Source organism: Lepidochelys olivacea (genome assembly GCF_965140295.1).
Source record: "Lepidochelys olivacea isolate rLepOli2 genome assembly, chromosome: 1".
Lineage (NCBI taxonomy): Eukaryota > Metazoa > Chordata > Testudines > Cheloniidae > Lepidochelys > Lepidochelys olivacea.
Window position 1 is genome coordinate 48,003,039 of NC_140411.1, and position 14,530 is coordinate 48,017,568.

At 41.9% G+C, this 14,530-nt stretch overlaps 1 protein-coding gene across 2 annotated transcripts in view; it reads left to right on the forward strand.

Annotated features, from left to right (window-relative positions):
- MTUS2 (microtubule associated scaffold protein 2) overlaps positions 1 to 14,530 on the forward strand; it is a 304,252-nt gene that overhangs the window by 156,042 nt on the left and 133,680 nt on the right. For both annotated transcript variants that reach the window (XM_084629404.1, XM_084629405.1), the window contains exon 4: positions 7,965 to 8,126. In XM_084629404.1, coding sequence (XP_084485530.1) covers positions 7,965 to 8,126 — 162 coding nt within the window. The remainder of the gene's footprint in view (positions 1 to 7,964; positions 8,127 to 14,530) is intronic.

A 14,530-nucleotide genomic window follows, 5' to 3' on the forward strand; every position in this document is an offset into this window, starting at 1 on the left:
ATTGGCAGAGGCCCTGGGGGTTTTTTGCCTTCCTCTGCAGCATGGGGCACGGGTCACTTGCTGGAGGATTTTCTGCACCTTGAAGTCTTCAAACCATGATTTGAGGACTTCAATAGCTCAGACATAAGTTAGGGGTTTGTTACAGGAGTTGGTGGGTGAGATTCCGTGACTGGTGTTGTCCAGGAGGTCAGACTAGATGATCATAATGGTCCCTTCTGACCTTAAAGTCTGTGATTCTGTATGGAGCTAAAACAATCATTAGGTCAACTTACACCACTCTCATTACTGAACTATTTGCGGGCTTTACAATTTCCATCAAAGAAAGGCCCCAATCCTGCAAGATGGTCTGTGCAGGTGCAGAGGTCCATCTGCACAAACCAATTTGCAGGATCAGCATTTGATACATATGGTCGATGTTTTTCCTTCTTTATTTCTGTGTAGGTCTGTGTTGTGAAAGCCAAATAAAAGATATAAACGTACACATGTAAAAGAGAAATAGAGTAGCTGAAAGTGTTTCTCTTGTTGTCTTGCATTTCAATGGTTTAGAAACATACCAGACTTTTCAGATTAAATTGTGATATGTTTTATTAATGTGGGGCCAAGATCAGATTTCCAATTGTTCAGGAGCCCCAACTGGGCCTAAATTTTCAAAAAACTCAGCTCCAATTTAGGAACCAAAATTAGCACTAGGTTTTCAAGTGCGCTCAGCACCCCGTTGTGACAGCATGTGCTGAGTGAGAGCTTTTGAAAATTTGGTTCCTTATTTGGTGCCTAAATAGGTTGAGCTCTTTTGAAAATCAGATTCTAATTTTCAACGTTGTGCTCTTTTTAAAATTCCTACCTGTGTGTGTGTGTGAATATCTGTAGACAAACATTATACTACAGTAATTATATTATACAGTTGCATTGGTAAAATGTTAGTTCGGTTTAATGTGGAACAAAAGTACACTTTGAAGTCAGTAAAATAAAGTGCAATAATAAAAAAAATTTCAACTAGGATAAAGAAAATACTATGAATATCAATCCTCATGCCTCTTGGTATGAACTGATCATGTGCTAGATTGGAAATCTGTCACCTCATCACTACTCTCAATGATCCATTACACAGCTGGCCTGATGCATTGTGGGATTTGCACCTTTTTCTGAAATATCAGATACTGGCTGCTAGCAAAGGTGAATTAGCTGGACTAATAATCCATTCTATAATGGTAACCTTGTGCCAGCATAGTAACCCTTACGGACTAGCATTCATTCATATTATGTTTCTTGATCAATTAAATAGCTTCAGATCAAGTGGAAAAGTATGAAAGTGGATGTGTAAAAGGAATTGTATGCATCAATAATTAAACAAGACTGAACTGAAAAGAAGACTGTGAAATTAATGCAATATGAAAGTGAACTGACTCATTATGCAGCTTATCATTAAAGTATACAAATTGATTGCCAAGGTATCGGGAAGAAATCACAACTAAAGTAGGCAGTTTAATAATTAAAGTACAGGAAAATGATCTAAGCTGGTGAAATATGTTGCTTGTATTTTTGCTTTAAATGTCACTGGCTTATTGACAATGGTTTAGGGATTTTCCTGCTCAGAGTATTACTCAGAGCACCAGACATTGACTGTAAGTTATCATAACATCTTTTCTGTAATCTTTGAAACCTTATTATGTTGTTCCTAGGGACCATCGTTACTGGATAGGAAGTATTGTCCTTCCCATTGAGTTATGCAGCATGTCACAGTACAACCATTTGTTGTTCTCTGACGTGGTCTCAATGGTTTGAGTCTTGCTTTTTTCATTTTCACATCTGCACAGTTTGACACTGTTATTTACTTGTGAAGTCTCAGAGGACATCCTGGTTCTGATCCAGTAACAATGCAGACATACCTTTCATTGGGAGGAGAAGGCTAGATTTTCCAAAGCTAACCACCATTATTCTACTTGTAATTATTTGCAGGTACAACTTAGGTCAGTAGAGCATCTAAGCACCAGACTGGGTCCACAAATGAAGTGCTTAAATGACCTGAGCTACACCCACAAATAATCATAGATGCAAAACTGCACCTACAAATATTTGTTGTAGCAAAACTGTGGGCACCAAAGTGTAACCTGATAAAGCCCAGATAGAAAATCAGGCCAAAATGTTGCAGGTGAATGTTCATCTTTAAATCATTCTGATGATCATGCTTTTTCTCTGCTCTCTATAGTCATCTCTGCCTTGACCTGCTGTGTGAATTTGAGCAAGTCACTTGACCCCTTTGTGCCTCATTTTCCCTATTTTTAAAGAACTTTGAGATACGTGGATGACAACTGCTAAGTAGTGTTACTATTTATTATGTGGTATCCTGCCTATAACAACTAGAAATACTTTTTATTGTTTTTAAACTTGACATCAAGTAGTGTCTGTGAAACTTGAAAACAGAAAGGTCTCAGGTACTGCTCTGGATGAATGTGAGAGCTTCACTGAACATACATGTATACAGATGCATTCTCTTTGTTTCCCTCGTGGGTGTGATTATAGCTGCAGTAGGTAACTAACATTTCCCAGCTCACTGCCAAAACAGTTTGATGCTTGATCTGCTGTGAAGATCCAGAAACTTACTCAATTTAAGAGGCTTCACGTTGCAGCTCATGAGACACTGAGCCATAGAAGAGGACTGGCTCCAAATGCTCTTGTCCCCTTTCATGTTTTATTTATCAGTAAAACAAAAAAGTTCAAAATATTGCCAGACACAGGCCTCTTTTTGACAGAGCCTGCTCAAGTTCTCTGACAGAAAGAAACTGTAGGACACTAACAAATAGAGATAAAGAAAGCTGTCACTATGCTAGCCCACTCGCCATTGGCCAGTCTTGCATGCAAAATCTTCTGTGTCAAAATCTTCTGTACTGTTTACCGTTCAAGAATGGAACTCTGCTCATACTTAACATGTGTGCAAAGTGACATGTTCCCTTGGCAAAATGATTGAATTTCTTTCAAGTTAAACAAAGGATTTTTAAAAATTCCCACTGACTTTTTTGCCTAAAAACTGTGTGTAACTATTCGTGCTTTTTAATTTTTTTCATTTGGTATTTGTTAAATTTAAAAAATTAGGAACTACTGGTATGTGCAAAAAAACTTGCCTCTTTTAAAGGCTAACAGACATCTAACCAACCTGCTAACTGTGCCACCAGGATGAGAGTAGTGAGCTGTGAGGTGCACAGCCTGTTGTCTGTGTATCGGGCTGGGAACCTGTTTTTGATTCACCATTTCATTTAAATCCCTAGCCTACAATACTTGGCCCACCTCTGGCCTTTCCATATCTCTACATGCCCTACAGTGTAGAGGATGGGTGGGGTGCAGCCATGGCTCACAAATCTGTTCCTTTTCCACATGTTTTTCCACAGAAAGGGAAGAAGGAATCCTTGGGGATCAACAACCTGCAGTAAGGAGTCGATAACCAGGAGTGTAGCAGAAGGCCCTCAGCCACTCAGCTGGTTGTTAATACTCAGGAAGTGTTATTAAGAACAATATATGTGTATTTGTTTCTTTTATAGCACCCATGAGATGCGCCAGGTGCTTCACAGAAGAGCTTAGGCTCTAAGGCCGTGTCTCCACGAGCACTTATGTCAGCTTATGTTAGCATTAGCACTTATGTCGGGAAAACTTTTGTCGCTCAGGGGTGTGAAAAAACCAGGAGAGCGTCTCCCGCTGTTGGGACTAGGAAGCAACAGTCTCTCCTGCCAGAGCCTGCTTGTGGGTGAATTCGCCCCCCCCCTCCGCCCCCGAGAAAGAGGTGGTGATAAAAGAAGCTATGCGAATTGCTTTAGATGAACAGTCTTCCCTGCGGACCTAGGCCTTGTGGGTGCCCAGGAATTCCCCACACTGGAGCAGCGCCTGCTACGAGCCCTCAAGGACAAGGCAGGAGGGTCTGGGACTGTCTGTAGCAGAAGGGGCATAAGCATTGATTCTTGCTTGCTTGCTGAAAAGCATGTATTTAGTAATGCATGAAGGCTGGGAAGCGTCTTATACTTTGGCAATAAAACTGGTTATACTTATGCACCTGGCATGGCTTCATTGAGTGTATCCTAGGCCCCCTTTGGCCAACATAGCTATTGCCACTCACTGAGCTGGTTTTATTATGTCAACGGGAGAGCTCAGCTGTATCGATACAGCTGTTCCACGTAAGCTTTTAAGTGTAGACATGACTTAAGTTTTACACATGACACAACAATTGAGGGCAAAGTATAAAGAGGAGTGGGCAAGGAAGAATGGAGGTTACAGCAATGTAATCCCGTGGAAACTCCTTTCATGCATCTGCTCATCTTGCTGTTTCTGTATATTCTTTTTAGTTAAAAAAAATAAGGAATAGGTAGATTTTAAGAGAGCAAATAATATTGAGTCACTCATGGGCCTGTAACAGGGTGCAGACTCACCCAGCGGCGCCTCCTGCTGGCTGTCTAGGAATTAGCTCTTTTTACCAGCTCTGGAGCGCCCTCTGCCAGTGTCTCGCCATCGCTGGCCCCTGTGTCCCTCCCAGACCCCGGTACCCTTTTGCCTGGGGAGCTGCCCCTCCAGGCAATACCCCACAGATTTGGATCTCCCCTCCTGGGGAACCTCCCACCCTCTATCCCCACCTTGCCTCAGCCTATGGGCTATTGCCAGTCACCATCTAGCCCCCTTTCACTGGGGCCGACTGCAGTCTGTATAAGCCAGTCATCATAGGCAAGGGGGGGTTGGACCTGCTACCTCTGCCTACCCATGGGCTGCTCTTTTGCAACCCCAGTACCCTGGCTTAGGCCGTTTGCCAGGCCTGCAGCCTGGGGCTTTTCCAGTCTGGAGCCTCCCAGCTCCTCTTGCCTTCCCCAGCCCTGCTTCACCTCAGGTACCCTGGTACGCTCCCCAGCAGCCAGGCCCGTCCCCCTCCACAGCTAGAGGAGACTCTGTCTGCTCCTGGCCCACTGCCCTCTTATAAGGGCCAGCTGGGCCCTGATTAAGCCAGCTGCGGGCTGATTGGGGCATGGCCCCCAGTTGAGGCTGCTTCTCCCAGTCAGCCTCACTTTTCCTTCCCTGCCACAGCCTCTCCCCAGGCTGTTTTAAGCCTTTTAATGCAGGAGCGGGTGACTACCCCGCTACAGGGCCATAGATGGAAAAGTGCTGTCATGACTGACAGAAAATTGTTAAGTGAGGAGTCATCACGTTACCTAATTTGCTTCCGAGAGGTAAGTAGCTGCACTGAGTTAATTGAAACTATTATTCTCCTCTCAGGAGGTGAGGAATAGTGGGTTTTAATTTACTCTCTGCTTCAGAATGTTAGCTTAAAAGAAAAGAAAAATTCCGGAAATGTATGTAGCTAGCTGGAATTCCAGCCCTGCTGCTCAACTGATTGGAACAATGAGGGCCCAATCCTGTCCCCAGTGACATCAGCGGGAACAGCCTTGAGATTATGTAAACATACGTGTGTCTGTGTGCACACATGTATTCCCACACACATTCACATGTGTATAGACTTCATATTTGGGTGAACAAAAAGATGAGATATATTGTCCCTTAAGTAAAACACTGACCTTAGCGTGGTACCTCTTGGATCTATAAATCTTGCTATTCAAACTTGACATCTTCAAGAAGTCAATATCTTCTTATTAAAAGATGAATAACGGAACAAATAATTTAAAAAATTCTGAGAGTATTTGTTCCTCTTCTGTTCTATTATCAGCAACACAGTGTATGTGACAGGAAATGACCATAGGCTTTAACATCACTCTCCAGGTACTGGGCATTTCTGGATACCTGCTATATGATCACATCACATTTCAGGTGGCTTTCCATTCAGCCTGTAATGATTCTTTAATTATTGGCCCTCTTCTGTTGTGTTTCAAAGGGCAAGGCTTTTTGTTGCCAGCTGCACTTCATACTAAAAAACTGAATTTATTTATTTATTTGTAATGCAAGATCTCTCTCAGAAGAGATTATATAGCTTCCCCGACACCTCATGCTTCAGACAGAAGAATTGCTTCCCTGCTGGAAGCTAGCCAGATTTCTAAATTGAAATATTCTCTGTATAATAAATTTCACATAAGAGAATAAAAGAGAGGCATATGAGGTTTAAATAAAAGGACATTTGATGTGTATATCTCTGCAAATAACAAGAAATATTTCCTCTTGAAGACAGCTCCTATACTTTAAAAAAATCATCCCAGATCAGCTGTGTGAGCACATTTCAAAGAACAGTTAATAATTTTAGCAGCACGTGGTTAAATGATCAAATGAGAGCATGACCAATAAAATATCACTAACATCCAGGAGAGCCTTCAGCATGCACAACTGCAGTGGACATTACATAGGTTGGGCCAAATTTCCTGGTGGTCTAACTTCATTCAAGTCCATGGAATTCTACCAGCAGAGAATTAGCTCCATAACCTTTAACCTTTGTTAAACTGGTGAAAAATCCCTGTAATTCTGAAGCAACACAACTGTGTAATGCATTTGGGGTGTTATGTGCATGGCAGTGTTAGGATGATACATGCTTGTGGTTTTTCTGCTCCCATTCAAATACAGTAGATGGTTTAATTTGAATTTTTAATGTAGCTTGTTATTTGAATAAAGGTCAAATGAGTTTGTAGTATGCAGGGTAGTTGCAGCTGTGTCAGTCCCAGGATATTAGAGAGACAAGGCGCGAGAGGTAATATCTTTTATTGGACCAACTTCTGTTGGTGAGAGAGACCAGCTTTCGAGCTACACAGAGCTCCTTCTATCTTTCCCAGACCTGAAGAAGAGCTCTGAGGTCCAATAAAAGATATTACCTCACCCACCTTGTCTTTTAAATGTGTTTGTAGCAATTAATGTAGACTTTAGGCACATTCCTTTAACTTAAGACCGGCACGGAAGGGACAGCAAACCTTAAGGTATTTTTTCAAAGCTGGGTGATACAGTTTTTCCTTTTATCAGAAAAGGTGCTTTTCTTTTTGAAACGTGCACCTTTTTTATAACAGATCCTAAGATGTTCAGAAAGAAAATTAAAAGTCTCTTTATGCATGAATAGAAGCCTACATCTTAAAAAGACTGAGGACTTTGGCATGCTAGCTATTTTAATAATGTTATCATTCCCCTCCAGGCCATACCTAAATAGCATTTTATTCCTCTCTGTTTAAAATAATGAAAATAAAAAATGATAGTCTTTCTGTGAAATTCTGTATCTTTCTTGCCAGTGTCTGTGCTCATTTTTCAAGCAAATGCTTCATATTCCTGCAAATGTTCAAGTCCAAACCTGCTGTAATCTCTCACTCCGCTTAGGCTTTCTACTTAATAGATAAGAAGACACTCCACTGTTTCTTTTTTAAATGTAGAAAAAAACTGATTTCCTTATATCTGCAAGGAGCATAGGATGTGATTATTTCTTAGGTGGCAAATACAGGAAAGCCAAGTGAACACGTACAGGGGTTTTGAAAGGTTTGTATCAAATGGAAACCTTGGCAACCTTAGATTAAGTATGAGAATATGATTGAAAAGTATGTGCTGATTAAAGCAGATTTTTCTTTTCATGTTATCATTCAAATTTCTGTATAAGATCAGAAGAATTGATTGTAACAAACCCTAGCTGATTAAGGACTTGATTCTGCAAGGTGCTAAGCCTTCTGGCCCTGATCTTACATACCAGAGGCAGTGCTTACTGCCATCGGTGGTTCCATGGACAGTAGTCAAGCAAAAATGCTCACAGTAGTAAGCACTAAGGAGGCCGGTAGTAAGTGCTGTCAGAAAAAGGCCCTAAAAGCAGCCTAGACTTAACATAGTAGAAATCCAGTATTGGGAACCCTTTACCTGTGAATAACCGGTGGGATTGGGAGAAATATACATGTAAGAGTCAGTCTGAGTAATGAGGAGAATATGCCTTTATAGCTTATAATTGTAAACATGAGCTCAGTCTATGCTCCAGAACTTGCATACATTTTTTATGAAGTTATAATTAGTGCAATTTTGGCCTCCTGCAGGTTCAAACTTTGGCAGTGAAGAGCAAACCCCTCCTAAGGCATCTGTGCCTTCTAAAGATTTACCCAAAGGGACCAGTAGGACTGCACTGCAGGTATCAACCAGCACAGCAACTCCCCGCATGAGTTTACTTCCAGCACCAAAAACTACCATAACACCTGCTGGTAAGTTTTTCAAGCTTGTGTATTCAAGTCGCCGTCTGCATTACCTAAGTTCTGTTTAAATAATATTACTAATATACTTTATTTCTTGTGTGGTTACCTTTCACATGGCTCTGAGACATATTACCAAAACTGATCTGATTTTGATTCCATTTGCCAGTAAGGTGCCATAGTCTATTTGAACCACTGTTAGTGACACAGCGGTAGTCTCATTTTGCAAACTTAAGAATCTCTGGAGTTCAAGGCTTTTATTGCTGCTGGCTGCACATGCCACAGGTTCGCTGTGTACAGTATTCATGTTCATTAAAATACTCACAAAATGGCCTTTTGAAGACATGAAACTTCTCTAGAGACTGAACGCTTCCTTTGAGAAGATAATTCATTGTGAATTATATTTCCAAGGACAACGACATGGCATTCCAAAACCAAGGAACTCATGACATTTTCACTTGAGGGAGGGAAAGGAAAAAAAGAAATCAACCAGGGTAAAAAGTCCTGGGAATTCTGTTTCCAAATCCTCCCTGTAACTAAATCCTCCTTCAAATCCATCAAGACTGATTTCTTCAAACAGGCCTACAACCACTCCTAGTCTCCCTAACAGTACAGGCCTTAACCCAGAAGAATTTCATGAGTGAGGAGGGAACGAGCAGAAGAGCATGTTCTTAAAATATAATTTCTTTATATATAAATGTGAATTAAATGTTTGATCAAGTATCAAAATGCTCAAAGCAGGAATTAGCCACATTTTAGAAATAAAAAAGAAAAGGCATAAGCTTCTTTATCAAAGTGTTTTTTCTACTATATGTCGTCAGCTTTCCAATGAAATAATCCATGTATCACGGTAATACTGATGACTCTTCTTTCTTTTTAATTCAAAGGCATCAATATTTTTGCATAAGAAATTGGAAAAAAAGATTGTCATGGTTCATACAATGACCTCACTGGGACTCCTTGCATAGAAAGAAGCTGCTCAGTGAGTGTATGGGTGAAAGAATCAGACCCTACATGATTAACTTTTAATATTATGATGCCCTTTCTCATGCTGAATAGTACCTTACTTCATGAGTAACCCCCTAAAGTCAGTGGGGTTACTAAACCAGAGTATAGGTATCAGCATCTGGCCTTAAATGATTCACATTTCTAGGCAAATAAATTGAGGGGGCAGGTAAGTATATACTCACTGGTAACATTTTCTTGTTATTTAACTCACAGGTGGATATTTCTTTTTCTTTAGTCTTTGTTCATCTAAATGTTTCACATTAAGTTGCAGCTAGTACAGAGCTCTTCTTCAGATGAACCTATTTCTCATCTTTCTGAAAGTACCTCAGCTTAGAGACTAGCCCTGAAATCCCTTACTCACAGGAGTAATCCTTGCTCATAGGACAATGATACCAATGAAGCAGCATGTCAGAATGAGGGTTTACAGGCTCTGGGTCATATTTTGTAATTTTGAGGATGTATTTGATCCAAGCCATTATGAGGGTGTAGCTGAGTCAAAGTAACCCCAAATCTATGGCAGTGAACAAATGCATATGGACAGACCAGGCCTGGAGTTTTCAGCATCTTTATCCCAAAAGCTTTCCTGGGGATGAAAGCAAACTTAATGTTCCAGCCAGTTAAACATTCTTAGGATGGTATATTTTGATGGTGTAACGCAGCTAATGTGAGCTAATTCCACTTGAAGTGTACTGGATTTATTCTACATCAACTGGACAAAAAAAGCCTTTCTCCGAAGCCAAGCAGTTGTTCAGCGCAGCTTGCTTTGCTCACACCCAACCGGAAATTGGAGGTGGGAGATTCTCTAATGGCTCCCCTGCTCCCACTCCTGCCTCTGCTTCTGGACAGATCATACTTCTCATTGCTCACTGCACTCTTGTCCCTTGAACTCCTTACTGATTTCCCTGTTGCCTCCCAAGGAAAAGATGCCTCACTGACTTCCCACTGTTGGGCTCCCACCTCTGCTAAGACTCTCCATTGATTTTCTGATCCCTCTGCTTCTTCCTTCCCTATACCTTCTTCCATCTGTTAACACTGCTTGCTGCTATATTACAGGATGCCTTAAGCCTACCCATGTCACAGCCTCTTCATCCTCTCAGGTATTGCTCCTCCTGATATGTGCTGGGTAGTTGCTTGTAGAGTCAAACGCACAAAGCAATGCACAGATCCAAGACATCCGCTCGGCTACACAACACCAATGCTGAGTCAACTGAAGTCACAACAAAGTTTTCTTGCCACCATTAAACACAAAACATTGTCACCCAACAAAGGTTCAGTTATGGCAAACAAGAGTAGAGAACGACCCTGTAGCTGTGTGCTCTGGCTCCCACCAGTCGAGCACCTACCACCCAGTGCAGATCAACCCTGGACTTCCCTTAATCAATAGTGCACTGGCGTGGGTCTGGTCTAGAGAAGTGATGATCATCTGGGGTTATATCACTGGCCCCAATACCTCTGGCTGCGGCAGAGAGCCTCAAAATACGAAGCATCTCCTGTGATGCCAGCTACTTGAGTGTGAATGCTCTTCCAGTGACCTGGCGGAGTGCAATGGTTAGGCAATGGTATGTGCATGGATGTGTTAGGAAGCAGTATGAGGACATGACAAAACGAATCCCTAAACCTGACTCCCTGTTATCTGTCTGCTTGGAATGGACATTGGCTCAGAAGGACAAAATGAGCATTGCCCATTTCGTATTTTCCTTTGGGAAATATGGCTTGATTGGGCCATCTCTTTTATAACATGATCTTATATAAGAGCTAAATATTATAATCCATCACGGCCAAAATAGGAAATACCCTTTATGCATGTGGGAATGTCCATTTTGCCTGGATTAACGATAACGGTCTAGGCCTAATAGCAGAGATTGTTACTTATATTAGAATCCCTGTCCTGCAGATTTTGGCCCTGATTCAGCGAAGCACATCTACTTATGTCCCATTGGAATCAATATGACTTAAGCACATGCTTAAAGTTAAGCATGTGGTTAAGTACTTTGACTATTCAAGGCATTTGAGATTATATGTGAAAAATATGGAGCACCAGTTCACCAAAAATCTTTAATTTCCATCAGAGAGACAAGTTGGGTGGGGTCGTATCTTTTATTGGAGAAAACTTCTGTTTGTGAAAGAGATGAGCTTTCAAGCTTACACAGAACTCTGGGAAAGGTACTCAGGATGTCACAACTAAATACAAGGTGGAACAGATTGTTTAGCATAAATAGTTAACACATATTTCAAGAGACCATTCAAGGGGAAGTGGCCAGTTAACACCTCCCCAGTCGTGGGAGTGGGGGGGATGAAGAAGAAAAAACATGGGAGGGGTATTAGTGGGTTATAGATTGTTGTAATACGCTTTAAATCCAGTGTCTCTATTCAGTCCATGATTTTTAGTGTTATGAATTTAAGCTCCCGGGTTTGTCTTTTGAAGATGTTGTGCAGGTTTCCTTTGAGGATGGGGCCTGAGTGGTCACATATAGAGAGATTGCTTTGTGAAAAGTGTTCCCCCATAGGTGATACTGTGTTTTTGTCTTTTATTATTTTTCTGTGTGAGCTTATTCAAGAGCATAGTGATTGTCTGGTTTCACCCACATAGTAGTTATTGGGGCATTTAGTGCACTGTATGAGGTATATCTTGTGACGGGTTGGATCACAGAAACCCCCTGGGGGCTGTCAACTGATGTGCCAAGACTACTTCTGCCACGGCTTTCTTGCCCTCCCAGCTTGGGACTTCAGTGCCCTGCCTGGTTTAAGCCAGACCCGCTAGCCTGCTGCAAACCCAGACCCAGGTCTGAACCACGTCCCCTAACAGCTGTAGGCTTAAACTGAAAGCAGCTTAAGAAGTGTTCCTGTCTTTAACACTCAGATGCCCAACTCCCAATGGGGTCCAAACCCCAAATAAATCCGTTTTACCTTGTATAAAGCTTATACAGGGTAAACGCATAAGTTGTTCGCCCTCTATAACACTGATAGAGAGGTATGCATGATTGTTCCCCCCCCCCCGCCCTGGGTATTAATACATACTTTGGGTTAATTAATAAGTAAAAAGTGATTTTATTAAATACAGAAAGTAGGATTTAAGTGGTTCCAAGTAGTAACAGACAGAACAAAGTGAATTACCAAGCAAAATAAAATAAATAAATAAATAAATAAATAAAACATGCAAGTCTATGTTTAATACAGTAAGAAAACTGAATACAGATAAAACCTCACCCTCAGAGGAGTTCCAGTAAGCTTCCTTTTACAGATTAGTCTCCTTCTAATTTGGGTCCAGCAATCACTCACGCCCCCTGTAGTTACTGTCCTTTGTTCCAGTCTCTTTCTGGTATTCTTGGGGGTGGAGAGGCTATCTCTTGAGCCAGCTGAAGACAAAATGGAGGGGTCTCCCAGGGGTTTAAATAGACTTTCTCTTGTGGGTGGATACCCCTCTCTCCTGTGTAGAATTTCAGCTCCAAGATGGAGTTTTGGAGTCACATGGGCAAGTCATATGCTCATGCATGACTCAGAACTTACAGGTAGCAGCCACAGTTCACATGCTAGCTTGAACGTCCTCATGTAGACTTATGTGGATTGGAGCCTTCCAAGATCCATTGCCTGTTAAGTGCTTCTTGACTGGGCTCTTAACTTGCAAATTCCTTTCTAAAGAAGCTGACCAAATGCCTTACTAAGGCTATTTAAAATCAAACAAGTATACAGCCAATATTCATAACTTCAAATACAACAATGACACATGCATAAAAATAGGATGAATATATTCAGTAGATCATAACCTTTACAGAGATATGTTACATGGCATATGTAGCATAAAACATATTCCAGTTATGTCATATATACATTCATAAGCATATTTTCATAAAGCCTTATGGGGTGCACCTTCACATATCGCATATTGTGATAGGCATGTTGCAGGACCTATGGATCTTGAAAGGTGTATTGTGGGGGTGTTGATCATCATAGCAATGGAGATATGTTTACAGGTTTTGCATCTGTTGTCCTGACAGGGTCTGGTGCTGCCTTGAGCTGGTATGTTCTGGTCTCTGGGGAGCTTGCTTCTGATGATGAGATGATGAACTGGGGGGTTGTTTGAAGCCCAGAAAAGGGGGTTCAGAAAATAATTCTTTCAGGATGTGGTCCCCATCAACTATGGGTTGTAACTGTTTGATGATACCTCGTATGGGTTCCCGTGTGGGGTGGTAGGTGACAACTAGGGGTGCGGGGGGGGGGCGGAATTAATTCTGTACTGAAGCAGATTTTCTTGGGATATTTGGGTGGTCTGTTCCATGATGCATTCTACTTCTCTGGTGGCATGTCCTGGTCTGGTGAAACTGGTTTTAAGTGTGTTAAGGTGTATATCCCAGACTTTCTCCTTGGAGCATATTCTGTGGTATCTGAATGCCTAGCTATAGATCACAGATTTCTTAGTGTGTTTACTGCATTTGTGAAGTTAGACCAATTGCCCTCATCAACAGTACGTGCCCAAATCAGTCGCCACCATTACCCAGCTCAAAATCAATCCGTTATCCATCTCCCTCACTGCTTTCTCTCCCTGAAGGACAGACTTACTGTGGTTAATGTTGAGCAGCACTTCCATAGTGCAGTCAATCACACTGCGCCATGGACACAAGGTCTTAGACACAGATAACTGTGCAACTGAAAAGGAGTACTTGTGGCACCTTAGAGACTAACCAATTTATTTGAGCATGAGCTTTCGTGAGCTACAGCTCACTTCATCGGATGCATACCGTGGAAACTGCAGAAGACATTATATACACACAGAGACCATAAAACAATACCTCCTCCCACCCCACTGTCCTGCTGGTAATAGCTTATCTAAAGTGATCATCAAGTTGGGCCATTTCCAGCACAAATCCAGGTTTTCTCACTCTCTGCCCCCCCCCCCACACACACACACACACAAACTCACTCTCCTGCTGGTAATAGCCCATCCAAAGTTACCCCTCTCTTCACAATGTGTATGATAATCAAGCACCTTGGGGTGCTGGGGAAATCCAGCTGGGGATTTCCCCTACATAAGAGGAATGTGTTGCACTCTGGCAATCCCCAACTGCCAGGTGGCCCATTAGAGGCTGGTGCAGTCTAGGTATAGCATAGAGCAGCCCTGATGCTGCTCTAAACTGCTCGGGGCTCCACAGTCGCTTCCCTGACCCCTCCCCGCCCCAGACCAGGGAGCCTAAACCAGCTCCCCCACTTCTGGTTGCATCCAGAAAAGACTGGATACAACAGTGGGTTGAACCCACTATCTCTACCCTAAAGATTTTATATTCTAAATTAGGCAAGGCAGTACAGTTCAAACAATTAACTCTTTCCCCTGTTTTATTTCTGAAGCAAAATAAATGTGCAAAGTGGGGAAAAAAACCAGCTACATTTTGCAAAAAGATAGAAACAGACCCTGC